The sequence below is a fragment of the Pristiophorus japonicus genome, chromosome 22, assembly GCF_044704955.1.
Source record: "Pristiophorus japonicus isolate sPriJap1 chromosome 22, sPriJap1.hap1, whole genome shotgun sequence".
NCBI classification, from domain to species: domain Eukaryota; kingdom Metazoa; phylum Chordata; class Chondrichthyes; family Pristiophoridae; genus Pristiophorus; species Pristiophorus japonicus.
In genome coordinates, this window is record NC_091998.1 from 33,199,999 (window position 1) to 33,214,220 (window position 14,222).

Below are 14,222 nucleotides of genomic sequence, written 5' to 3' on the forward strand. Positions count from 1 at the left end.
ACCCCACGTCCCGTCCTCATTCGTCAAACTGCCACAGGGCCGAACATCGCAGGTATACGGTCATCCAGCACCTGGGTAGGTCAGGTGCTGGCCTACACCATCACCCTCACCCACACCCTCGCGTACAACCCTCACCTACAATCCACACCATCACCCTCACCGACAAACCTCACCCCACATCTACACACTCACCCCCATCCCTACCGCTTATTTCTACCTAATGATTCAGGTCTGTGTACGTCACAGGCTCCAGATTGAAATGAGGCCCCCACGAGAATGCAGCAGTGGCATAGAGTAGAATAGTCAGTAACTAATGCCTCAATTTTAAAATTCTCATCCTTATTTTCAAATCCCTCCATGGCCTCGCCCCTCCTTATCTCTGTAACCTCCTCCAGCCCCACATCCCTCCGTATCTCTGTAACCCCGTCCAGCCCCGACACCCCTCCCTATCTCTGTAACCCCCTCCAGCCCTACACCCTTCCCTATCTCTAACCTCCTCCAGCCTCCACACCCCTCCCTATCTGTGTAACCTCCTCCAGCCCATACATCCCTCCCTATCTCTGCAACCCCCTCCAGCCCTACATCCCTCCCTATCTCTGTAACCTCCTCCAGCCCCGACACCCCTCCCCGTAACCTCCTCCAGCCCCTACAACCCTCCCTAACTCTAACCTCCTCCAGCCCTACACCCCTCCCTATCTCTGTAACCTTCTCCAGCCCTACAACCCTCCAAGATCTGTGCTCCTGCAATTCTGGCTCTTGTGGATCCCCTCCATTGGTGGCCGTGCCTGCAGCGGTCTTTGCCTAAGCTCTGGAATTCCCTTCTAAACCTCTCCACCTCTCCCTCCTCCTTTAAGCCACTCCTTAAAATCTACCCCTTGCACCAAGCTTTTGATCACCTGTCCCAATATCTCATGTGGCTCAGTGTCAAACTTTGTCTGACAGCACTCCTATGAAGTGCTTTGGGACATTATAGGATGTTGAAGGCACTATACAAATGCAAGGTGTCGTTGTTCTTGTCAACCTTAAAACCAATAAATAAATTCTTGCTGACTTTGAGGCAAGCTGACTAAGATGCTGAACTCCAATGGTGTGAGCATGAGTGTGTCTGCATGCATCAGTGTATATACGTGGTGTGTCTGTATGTGAGTATGTATTGGTGTGTATACCTGGTGTGTCTGTATATATGAGTGTATATACCCGGTGTGTCTGTATGTGAGTATGTATCGGTGTGTATACCCGGTGTGACTGTATATATCAGTGTATACACCCAGTATGTCATATGTCATATATGAGTGTGCATGTGACTACGGGTCCAAATTTAACCAGCTCCGTCCAACAGGAACCAATGGTTCAAGTGAGTGAGTCAGACACTCCCCACTGCGCTCGAGTTAAAATCAGTCCCAATGTGTGCAAGCGTGAGTGAGTGATTCTGTATCTATGTGGATGGATGTACCTGTGTGTGTATGCATGTGAGCATGCATCTATCTCTAGCAATGATACCAAAGGAGGCCCATCTTCTCAGTCCTTTTGCCCATGAAAAAAGCTGCTTATTGCGCATTCCTCTCAAGCATCTGAATCAAGAGCTTCACACGCACTCACACAAAGTTTCACTCCAGGGTCTTTCTACACTCAACATGCGACCTAAAGACAAGACCCGGCTGTAGTTACTCTGGGCACACTGTCTAGAGGCAGTCAATAACCGATTTGCCAATGCTTACAGTGAAATGTCAAACAGATAGGGAAAGGACAGACTAGAATGAGCACTGCAATGTCACACATTACAGAAACAAAGAGCACAAGTGTGGTGGGGGAGGGGGTTTGGGGGAGTGGCGGGGGGGGGGGGAGGAGAAACACAGCGAGAGAATCTCAACAGACAAAGGGCCAGTGAATTACTGGAAAGTCCACCTTTAGGGTACATCCCAAGTTCATTGTGCAGATTGTTGTTTGGGTCGATCCCATCGCCTACAGATCCCATCACAACAAGATTCTCATTGGCCGAGCCCTCGGGGAGATCGGGCTGCAAGTTGCCGTTATCTTGGCATTGTCCAGTTGCAGGCGAGTGGCTCAACTTTTCCACGATGTGAAAGGAAGTTGTGCGCTTGGGAAGGGACGGCCGGTTGTTGGGCGATGGCCCCCGAGCGACACGGTTGTCAAGCGAGCCTCCTTTCTTGTGCTCCGCCTCGGTCTGGCTGGCGGAGTCCGCGTGAGTCAACGGGTTCCTCGGCCGGTGCAGGAAGGGCTTCTTGAGTCTGAACGGCCTTGGGCTCAGGAGGTAGAGGTTCCTGGAGAGAGCGGTGGGGAGATCGTGCGTGGCCTGCTGGGAGTGCGAGGCGTCCGCGCTCTGCCTCTCGTGCCGGCGGACGGTGGTGAAGCGGGTGTAGGAGGCAGGGCAGGCTCCCTTGCACTGGTTGGCTCTGCGGGCGCCGGGAGCTTGGCCGTCAGTGGTGGAGCTGTCGGCCGGTGCCACGGACAGGCGGTCGAGCTCAACGTCGGCACGAGGGGACGGCTGCGGCTCGGCGGCCCCCACCTTCACTGCCGCCTCTTCCACGTCGCTGCCGGAGGTCGATGCGCTGCGGATGGTTATTCGAACGTCGGCTTCGGGCTTCCCGCGCTGGCGGGGTGGCGCTGGGGGCTCTAGGAGAGATTCGGCAGAGTGCGCCGACTGCAGGAAAGGTTTGGAGAGAGATGGCACCGGGCTCTTGCATGGCATGGAGCCGCCCGTCGTGTCCAGGGCGGGCATGGACCGGGACCTCTGGATTATCTGCTCAAACTCATTGACTCGGGAGGACACCGAGCACGTTGGGACATTGTCCGAGCCTTCTGGACCCGAGTTCTGCCCGCACTGGCCCTGTGGGCTGCATTCAAACTGGAAGGCCATGTCTCTGACCATGGAGGTGGGCTGGGACCCCGGCCCCTGGTTGTGCTGGTGTAGATGTTGGTACAGCTTGGTGAACTCGCTCACATTGTCAACAGAGTCACTTGGAGCTGGGCATCTCCCGGATGCGCTGGGCGAGTCCTGCAGCCTCCTGCCGCCACTCAGACACGGGGCGGGCTCCGCTTTCTCCTTCAGCAGGAGCGACTCCACGCTGCGCCCAGTCTCTTTCAGCGCCACTCTCTTGCTGGCGAGCAGGCAGTTGACACTCGGGAGGTTCTCACAGCTCTGGGCCTTCTGTGGAGAGGGGCCGTCACCCTCTCTATCCTGGCTACGCACGCTCTCTACAAGCAGCTTGGGTTTGAACTTTGAGGGAAGGATTTCGGAAATGCAGGCTTTTGCTGCTGACAGGGGCTTCTTATGTTTACATTTATTACCGAGCATACTACTAGAGTTAACTGCCGCACTATTAATGGAAGTAGCTGAAATGCTGTGGCCATTCCCACCTTTAAAATCCACTGGTAAGCGTGCAGAGCAACAGAACAGACACAAGTGTTAGAATAAGCAAGCGTTAGTAAACACGTTAGACACATCTACACCGTTTCGTTGTCCGCAAAAGGACAAAGGTCACCACAGCCAGGTTTTAGCCGGTCAATTTGGACAGCGGAGCCCCTGGCCTTTGAGCGCAGCTCTCCCTGTTTCTGATCGCTATATGGTGTCTCTTGGGACACATTGGGCGTCCAACAAAACGAAGGCTGTGTTTGGTGCGGTCTTCCAATAGCATCATCTCAGGATTCGTGTCCTGGATGCTACTGGACACACAGTATTCATCTCTTGCACATCATCGGACGCTGACAGCGGATGAAGCCAACATTAGCACCATAACAAACAGAAGTTTACAGAACAAAGGTAACTCATTTCGATACCGACACAATCCTTAATAAATCTAATGCCGAGCTCGAATGCACCATCACCAATAAACAGAGTGCATGACCCACCTTGGACTGATGGGACTAACACTCACTCTCACTGCTGGCTCTATCGCTACCACATAAAATGGATCTGGACAGTTCCAGTGGGCATGAGCCACCAGCACTAATCTGTGCCCAATCTCAGTCCAGTTCCTGGTGGACACTAGTCACTAATCCAGCACTAAACTGTGCCCAATCTCAGTCCAGTTCCTGGTGGACACGGGTCACTAATCCAGCACTAAACTGTGCCCGATCTCAGTCCAGTTCCTGGTGGACACGGGTCACTAATCCAGCACTAAACTGTGCCCGATCTCAGTCCAGTTCCTGGTGGACACGGGTCACTAATCCAGCACTAATTGGCAGTGTCACTCAGGGACAGGATGATGGGTGTGGGAAATGGAAACGATCGGACACGTGGCACTAGGGATGGTTCTTCTGCGGTTTCCCCGCAGCATACTGTTGGAGCAGAGTAGACGGAGGCTTTCACTGCACCCAACGCAGAGCAAGGCTTCCTGTGCTGGAAGTGCTTGAAACCAGTACGGAGTGCCTGAAGTGGAAAATGTGGCCCAAAACGAGATTTTGCACGGATATCCTTGCAAACAGTAGGTAAATAGAAAGCCTGCAGAGGAACTATTTTCCCCTGGTAGACCTTTACATTTAGATAGAGAGAATAGAAAGGGTCTATTTTCTTTAGCAGAGGGGTCAACAACCAGGGGGCATAGATTTAAAGTAGTTGGTGGAAGGATTCGAGGGGAGATGAGGAAACATTTCTTCATCCAGAGGGTAGTGGGGGTCTGGAACTCACTGCCTGAAAGGGTGGTAGAGGCAGAAACCCTCATCACATTAAAAAAATACTTGGATGTGCACCTGAAGTGCCGTAACCTACAGGGCTACGGATCTAGTGCTGGAAGGTGGGATTAGGTGGGGTAGCTCTTTTTCAACCAGCATGGACACGATGGGCTGAATGGCCTCCTTCTGTGCTGTAATTTTGTATGATCTCCTACCTACGTTAAGGGCAAGTGCCAATTAAGAGTCAGGCAAGGTGTTAAAAAATGTATTTGTTCATGGGATGTGGGCGTCACTGGCAAGGCCGGCATTTATTGCCTATCCCTAACTGCCCCTCGAGGTGGCGGTGAGCCGCCATTTCAGAAGGCAGTTAAGAGTCAACCACATTGGAGTCACATATAAGCAGATTTCCTTCCCCGAGACATTAGTGAATGACAATCATGGTCAACATTAGTGATACAAGTTTTTTGTTCTAGATTTATTCCAGATTTAATTAATTTAAATTCCTCAGCTGCCAGTGGGATTTGAACTCACGTCTCCGGATCATTAGTCTAGACCTCTGGATTATTCATCCAGCATCACCACTGTGCTACTATACCCCTACAAACGGCACTCTAGATGAAGGATTGCTGGATTATAACGTAGCGTCCTTGGCGCTGTTCACCTTTGGCTGAGGAGGAGCTGGAGGTTCTCTTGTTCAAGCCGCTCAGCCCCTGGAAGGGGATGTCTCCGCCTTCCAGAACCGTCTTGTAGATTTGCCGTTCGCTCTCTTGGCTGATTGGCTCCCCTGTACCCGGCTCCGACTGCCTTCTCACTGTGTGGTAATTGGGCGCGAATACAGAGCTGGGGAAAGAAAACATGTACGATAACTAAATGCCGTGGGTCCCCTTTTCTGCATGACTCGTTCAACCGGCCAAAAATAAGCAAATTGTTCCGCCAACCTCTGACATTTGCAGGGAACCGCAACGTTGAAATGTTACATGACTCATGCCCACTTTCAGATATTCAGCAGAGACACTGACGACCTTTACCAGTCAGTGGTTTGATTGTGCGGAGCTTGGCTGTACTGTGTGAGAGGGGGGTTCAGTGCCAAGCTGACTCATTCGATGAACTGCACAGCACTGAAGAGATGAGCTCAGCCCATCGGGGCGGCAGCCAATCGGACCGTCATGTTATATTCCGCACATCAGGGTCGGTGACCCTTCGGGCTGGAAGGGCCGTGGAATATCGGGAGCCTCCCCCCTCCCCCACGGCAGTCTGCAATTCGATATTCAGAATCAGTTGCTTCCTTTCTCCTCAGTCCTCACATTTTCCACAGCCATGCCCACCTCCAGGACACTGCAATTAACCCACCAAGGGAGACTTTATCAACGAGCACTCCTGGTGCTGAACTTCAAGTCACGGGAGGGGTATACTTGCATTGGAGACTGTTCAGAGAAGGTTCACTAGGTTGATTCCGGAGATGAGGGGGTTGACGTATGAAGATATGTTGAATAGGTTGGGACTAGTTGCCGATCTCACAGGTTACAGGATAGCTCAACCCGTCTCAAATCTAAGAGGGCTTTTTGGCCGCTGCCATAGCCCTTCAGCGATCTCCCCTCAGCCTTGAGGACCGATGGCGAAAAGCTTGGAAGAACTGCGACATAAGGAATGGATTCCTTATAGAGGAGCCCACCTGTAGGATCAAGCCAGATAAGTCCTGCTACTACTCTACAGGGTATTGGTGAGGCCACACCTGGAGTACTGCATGCAGTTTTAGTCTCCGTAATTAAGGAAGGATATATTTGCATTGGAGACTGTTCAGAGAAGGTTCACTAGGTTGATTCCGGAGATGAGGGGGTTGACTTATGAGGATAGGTTGAATAGGTTGGGCCTTTGCTCATTGGAGTTCAGAAGAATGAGGTGATCTTATCAAAACTTATAAGATTATGAGGGGGCTTGACAAGGTGGATGTAGAGAGGATGTTTCCACTGATGAGGAGACTAGAGCTAGGGGAGATAGTCTTAGAATAAGGGGCTGCCCATTTAAAATGGAGATGAGGAGGAATTTCTTCTCAGAGGGTTGTAAATCTGTGGAATTCTCTGCCCCAGAAAGCTGTGGAGGCTGGGTCATTGAATATATTTAAGGCGGAGATAGACAGATTTTTTTTAAACAGTAAGGGAGTAAAGGGTTATGGGGAGAGGGTAGGGAAGTGGAGCTGAGTCCATGATCAGATCAGCCATGATCTTATTGAATGGCGGAGCAGTCTTGAAGGGCCAGGTGGTCTACTCCTGCCCCTATTTCGTATGTGCATATGTATATTGGCTGAGGATTTTCCATTCATTAAGTGCAGTGTACCCCTGTTGGGATAGACGGTTCACTCCACATCACACAATGAAACCCCATCAGCAGCACTTGTTCAGTAGTCTGGTTTGGGTTTCTGTATTCGATCATCAGGCCATCAACAAGCCTATGGAATACCATAGGGCTTGTTGGAAAGAATGAACTTGCAATTCTATAGCGCCTTTCACTACCTCAAGTCATCCCAAAGTGCTTTACAGTGCCCCAAAACAGTGCCGTTATAGTTGTAATAAAGACCTGTATAGCGCATTTCACGATCACCGGGCGTCTCAAAGCGCTTTACAGCCAATGAAGTACTTTTGGAGTGCAGTCACTGTTGTAATATGGAAAATGTGGCAGCCAATTTGCGCACAGCAAGCTCCCACAAATAGCAATGTGATAATGACCAAATAATCTGTTTTTTTTGTTATGTTGATTGAGAGATAAGTATTGGCCCAGGACACCGGGGATAACTCCCCTGCTCTTCTTCAAAATAGTGCCGTGGGATCTTTTACATCCATCCACGAGGGCAGACCATCCACTTGGTTTAACATCTCATCCGAAATGTCCCTTCAGGGATGACAGTTATACAGGAAAAGAAAGTGAACTGTTGGGAGCAGTGTGTGGATTTGCTGATGCCAAGCTCCCAGCAGGAAGCCTCACTCGAAGGGAGCACAGGCCAGGGTAGCAGCACGGAAGTGTTGAGTTTCAAACTCGTGCTCCCTTCCAGCACAGCATCCCTGCTGGAAGTGTTGGAGCACTGAATTTACTTTCAGATCGTTACTGGGAGGGGCAGCAGTGGGGGAAACTGCTGCCGGAACTTTGGACTTGCTCTGTGGTCTCACTACGCTTCAAAATATAAAATTAAATAAAGTGACAAAGATATGCTCATCCCCCTTGAACCACCAAAAGCTCTTGAGCCACAATCTCCCAACGACAATTGAGCTGAGCAAGAGTTAAGCCTGAAAGTCTAATCACAGCATCAGAATTAGAGCCAGGCAACGATATCAGCAACTTGAGACATATGCACGTTAGCGAGAACGAGATGTAATTTTCAGTGGCTCTGGAGGCTCCAGAATTTGCGGCTCACAGAATCAAGACGTTTGAACACTCCTGCTGTAGACAGAGAGGAAGGGTTGGCTGAGAGAGGGAAGGACGACCACGGGATTCAGAATCATGGAAGCTCGCGGCACAGGAGGAGGCCATTCGGCCCATCGTGTCTGTGCCGGCTCGGCGAAAGAGAAATCCAATTAGTCCCACTCCCCCCGCTCTTTCCCCACAGCCCGGCAATTTTTCATTTTCAAGTATTTATCCAATTCCCTTTTGAAAGTTACGATTGAATCTGCTTCCACCACATTTTCAGGCAATCAGAACAACTCACCTCATCTCCCCTTTGATTCTATTGACAATTATTTTAAAACTGTGTCCTCTGCTTCCCTTGCTTCTGCCGGTGGAAACAATTTCTCCCTGTCCACCAAAACCCTTCAGAAGTTTGAATACCTGTCTTAGAACACAAGAACATAAGAATTAGGAGCAGGAGTCGGCCATTCGGCCCCTCGAGCCTGCTCCGCCATTCAATGAGATCATGGCTGATCATCTACCTCAACTCCACTTTCCTGCACTGTCCCCATATCCCTTGATTCCCTTAATATCCAAAAATCTAGCGATCTCTGTCTTGAATATACTCATAAGACTGAGCCTCCACAGCCCTCTGGGGTAGAGAATTCCAAAGATTCATCACCCTCCGAGTGAAGAGGTTTCTCATCTTGTTCCTAAATTGCCGACTTCTTATTCTGAGACTGTGACCCCTGGTTCTAGACTCCCCAGCCAGAGGAAACATAGAATCCTAGAAATTTACAGCATGGAAGGAGAATATTTCGGCCCCTCGTGTCTGTGCCGACGGACAAAGAACTATCCAGCCTAATCCCACTTTCCAGTTCTGGGTCCATAACTCTGCAGGTTACGCCACTTCAAGTGCACATCCAAGTACTTTTTAAATGTGGTGAGAGTTTCTGCCTCTACCACCCTTTCAGGCAGTGAGTTCCAGACCCCCACCACCCTCTGGGTGAAGAAATTTCCCCTCAAATCCCCTCTAAACCTCCTTCCGATTCATTTAAACCTATGCCCCCTGGTTGTTGACCCCACTGCTAAGAAAAATAGGTCCTTCCTGGTCACTATCTAGGGGTCATTAACCCAGCCCTCATTTGCACCCAATTTCTCCCCCTGGAGAATTGCATGTCCGGAGCAGATTTTGTGTTATCCTACAGAATTAAAAAAAGTGTTTTCTACGTAGGGATATATTCAAGCATTTAAAGCACTAAGTGAGAGCATTCTAGAACAAATATTTATCTTCAGACAAATGGCCACTATCCAATTTTGGGTTAATTTGATGGTGCAATTTGCATCTAATAGGCCGGGTTACAAAAACAAGTCATCTTTGAGAGATACTCAAATGAAAACTATGATCATTGTTGATTTTTTCCCCTACTCAGACGCCAGTAAATACAGCGCCTTGGAATACAGTTAAAAGATTATCTATGGTGGCCTCTCCACCACAAATCACACAACAAATTGCCATGTGGCAAAATGCCTAACTTCCAGGGACCGCGGGTCAAGGGTGCCTATAATTCATCATCTTGCGCATCGCAACACAAAGGCCAAGCTGGCCAAATCTGCTCAGTGTGTGCAGCTGTATAGGATCAGCCCTGGCTCTGCTCGGATTCACTGGTCCCTCTCTCTGGCATTACACATGGGGAGTCACAGCATCATAGCCACTTAGCCTCTCTAGTGCAATCACATCTTTCCTATAGAGTCACCAGCAATGCTGTCTGTGGGTGAAGTGGGGGTGGGGGGAGGGTATAGAGGGGAGGGAATGCAGATGTAAGCCAGACCCCATTTTAAATGAACCCACTCTGTCCTTAGGAGTTTATAACTAAAAAAATAAAAATCTATGTTCACATTTGTGTGTGAAACGATATGTGCAAACCCGTCATGCTGTGTCAGCCGTGACTCACTGGGCAGCACTCTCGCCTCCAAGCCAGAAGGTCGCGGGTTCAAGACCCACCCCAGAGACTGGAGCACATAATCCAGGCTGACACTTCAGTGCAGTGCTGAGAGTGCGCTGCACTGTTGGAGGTGCTGTCTTTCGGATGAAATGTTAAACCAAGGCCCCGTCTGCCCTCTCAGGTAGATCTCATGCCACTATTTCAAAGAAGAGCAGGGGAATTCTCCCCGATGCCCTGCCCAACACTGAGCCCTCAATCAACACCTACAAATGGATTATCTAGTCATTATCACATTGCTATAGCTTCTTGCTGCGCTCAAATCGAATGTCACGGTTTCCAACATTACAACTTTGAACATAATAAATAGGAGCAGGAGTAGGCCATACGGCCCCTCGAGCCTGCTCCGCCATTTAATACGATCATGGCTGATCCGATCATAGACTCGTGTCCACTTCCCTGCCCGCTCCCCATAACTCCTTATTCTCTTCTCGGTTAAGAAACTGTTTATCTCTGTCTGAAGTTTATTCAATGTCCCGGCTTCCACAGCTCTCTGGGGCAGCGAACTCCACAGATTTACAACCCTCAGAAGAAATTCCTCCTCATCTCAGTTTTAAATGGGCGGCCTCTTATTCTAAGATCCACCTGGTCAAGCCCCCTCATTATCTTATACGTTTCGACTTTGGGACTTCCTGAGGATGTGAAAGGCGCTATATAAATGCAAGTCCTTTCATCTTTCTAACACTCTTGGATTCTATATACCTATATTATATTTCTCAGCATTTAATGGCAGTGATGGCCTTGCTGAGGCGATATGACAGGAACAATTTAAAAGAGCTTCGATTCAAAGTGTCCAGGGACGCACTTACTTTGGAAGGGATGTGAAATCTGCTCAAGGATCCAGCATAGTGTGTCAGCAGGGGAGTGAGAGGGATACAGCTGATTAACCTGAGCACTGTTAGCAACCCTGACAACAGCCTCAGCCTCCAAAGACAAGGCCGCTGAAGTGGATGAACAGATGGCCACAAATTACAGGGGACATTATCATCATCCTATTTGGAGCTCCAATCACATGCACCAAAACGCTGGCACACCAGAAACTGTCAGCTTGCCAGTTCCGAGTTAATCCATTTCTGGGTGGGTTATTCAATTCCTTTATTTTTCCAAATTAACGCTTGGGATTCCAGCTCCCAATGATGGCCAAGCAGCGATGTGGGTCATCAGGCAGAGTGTGTCAGGATGAGTCATTTGAGCACGGTCAGCGAGGGACTTCCGGGGAGGGTCACGGGGAAGGGCGTTGCCCGATGGTGGGTTATGGGGCGGGGTCGCCTGAGCGAGGGTCACGGGGGTGGGGGGGGCGGGGTCGCCCGAGCGAGGGTCACGGGGGTGGGGGGGGGGGGGGGGGGCGGGGTCGTCCGTGGAGCTCAAGCATTTCCATCATGATGAGCTGCACGTTGCTGGCACTTCATCAACATATTTTTTTGACCTCCCTGCTGGATTAATGATTTTGTTTACTCCGGTGTGAGCTAACTCACGCAAACCGCCCAGTCTCTGACTGGCTCCATTCTGCACGACACAATTAGAACATTCAGCAGTCACCAACTGGCAGCAGGAAATATGGCAAACAATAATATAGCTTCATGTTTGCGAAGGGGCCTGTGCCATTGAAGGGTTTTGGAGGCGACCGAGGGATTCAACCAGTGCACAGAGGGTGGCTTGGACACTACAGACCACCTCAGCTAAATAGTTACTGAGCAATATCTCTGGGATTAAAGATAAAACATGGAGCAGCTCATTAGCATATAGCAAGGCTGCCCAAACTGTGGCCTATGGGTCAGAGACTGGAGGCCTCAACAAAAGCCTCCAGTAGCACTTGTGCCCGAGTCAGACGGTGGGTTAGGTCCCACTCCAGAGACCCGAGCCCATAATCCAGGCTCACACTTGAGGGAGTGCTGCACTGTCAGAGGTGCCATCTTGCAGATGAGACATTAAACCAAGGTCCCGTTTATCTACTCAGGTGGATGTACAAAGATCCCACAGCACTATTTTGAAGAAGAGCAGGGGAGTTCTCCCCGGTGTCTTGGCCAATATTTATCACTCAACCAACATAACAAAAACATATCTGGTCATTTATCTCATTACTGTTTGTGGGAGCTTGCTGTGTGAAAATTGGCTGCCGTGTTTCCTACATTGCAACAGTGACTGGACTATAAAAGTATTTAATTGGCTGTAAAGTGCTTTGAGACATGTAAAATCTTGGAATGATACGCTACAGAAGGAGGCCATTCAGCCCATCGTGCCTGTGCTTTGAAAGAGTTATCCAATTAGTCCCACTCTCCCCCACTCTTTCCCCACAGCCCGGCAAGTTGTTCCCCCTCAGGTGTTTATCCAACTGTCTTTTCAAAGTTACCACCGTATTTGCTTCCACCATCCTTTCAGGCAGTGCTTTCCGGATCATAATAACTCGCTGCGTAAAAAGATTTCTCCTCATCTGGTTCATCTGCCAATCACCTTAAATTAAGGTGACCATATTTTCTAAACCGAATCTGGAGATACGCAGCATGGGAGCATATCAAAGTAGCCAGGAGGGAAAATGTCGGCTATGCAGCGTAGCGAGGCAACATTTTTCGCAGCCTATATTTTAACAGTTGTACATACACTCTACACATGCAAAACAAATGGGTATATAATTACCTCGGATGTGGCATCACACTATTGAAGTGCATTTAGGCACCTGGCCCCCCTCCCCCAGTGACTGAGGTCACACCTGACCCCTCCCCCCAGTGACTGAGGTCACACTTTATCCCTCCCCCAGTGACTGAGGTCACACCTGACCTGCAGCCCTCCCCCGCTCACCGCGCTCCAGGCATTTCCGGTGCTGACAATCCAGCATCACGAGCCTGGCCGGAAATTAAAAATAACCAGCAAACGTGCAGAAAGACCCCCTGGTCATGCATTCATAGTGAGTCACTCTGGCCATTGTACAAGTTTTGTTTAATTAAGCCTTAGAGCTGCAAACTAGCAGCTCAGGGGCGATACTAACTACCCTGGGATAGACTTTGGGGACGAGTTTTGTAAACCTGGAACTGTTCCGGGAACATTATTTGCCCAGGGGTTACAGTACCTCATCCGGGGTCTGTCCCCAGAAGACAGGGACACCCTTCCTTAGAGCGGTGTCCTCTGGTTACCAACCCTTCTTCCACTGGAAGCAGTTTCTCCCAGCAGTGTCAGCTATGGCTCAGTGGGTCACACTCTCGCCTGAGTCAGAAAGTTGTGAGTTCAAGTCCCACGCCAGGAACTTGAGCACAAAAATCTAAGCTGACACTCCAATGCAGTGCTGAGGGAGTTAAACTGAGGCCCCATCTGCTTTCTCAGGTGGATGTAAAAGATCCCATGGCACTATTTCAAAGAAGAGCAGGGGAGTTATCACCGGTGTCTTGGCCAATATTTATCCTTCAATCAACATAAAAAAAACAGATTATCTGGTCATTATCACATTGCTGTTTGTGGGAGCTTGCTGTGCACAAATTGGCTGCCACGTTTCCCCACATTACAACAGTGACTACACTCCAAAAGTACTTCATTGGCTGTAAAGTGCTTTGAGACGTCCGGTGGGCGTGAAAGGCGCTGTATGCAAGTCTTTCTATTTACTCTATTACTCCAAATTTGATCACTTCTATTAAATCTCCCCTTAATTTCTCCAAGCTTCTCTAGACTCGCCACTAAATTCTTTCATCCCTGGTACCTTTCTACTAAATCTCCTCTGCACGCTCTCGAAGGCCTCGTCATCCTTCCTAAAGTATGGTGCCCAGAATTGGACACAATACTTCAGCTGGGGGCAAGCCAGTGTTTTATAAAGGTTCAGCATAACTTCCCTGCTTTTGAACTCTACGCCTCTACTTATAATGGGAAGGGTCCCATTACCTTTTTTCAACCTTCTCCAATTGTCCGGTTTAAAAATTAGTGTACGTACACTCCTGGGTTTCTCTGTTCCTGCAACCCCTTTGAAATTGTATTGTCTCTGCTTATTCTTCCTACCAAAATGGATCACTTCACTGCATCTGCTACGTGTCTGCCCATGTCACCAGCCTGGCTATATCCTCCTGAAGTCGGATACTATCCACCTCATTGTTTAATACATTTCTGAATTTTACATCATCTGCAAACTTTGATGATATGCCCTGTATACCCAAGTCATATCAACAAGATCAGTGGACCCAACACCGACCCCTGGGGAACACGACAGTACACTTCCCTCCAGTATGAAAAACA

At 49.4% G+C, this 14,222-nt stretch overlaps 1 protein-coding gene across 49 annotated transcripts in view; it reads right to left on the bottom strand.

Moving 5' to 3' along the window:
- Positions 1 to 14,222, bottom strand: part of LOC139234937 (sorbin and SH3 domain-containing protein 1) — a 259,206-nt gene that overhangs the window by 30,002 nt on the left and 214,982 nt on the right. For all 49 annotated transcript variants that reach the window (XM_070865865.1, XM_070865858.1, XM_070865866.1 and 46 more), the window contains one exon: positions 5,294 to 5,472. In XM_070865865.1, coding sequence (XP_070721966.1) covers positions 5,294 to 5,472 — 179 coding nt within the window. The remainder of the gene's footprint in view (positions 1 to 5,293; positions 5,473 to 14,222) is intronic.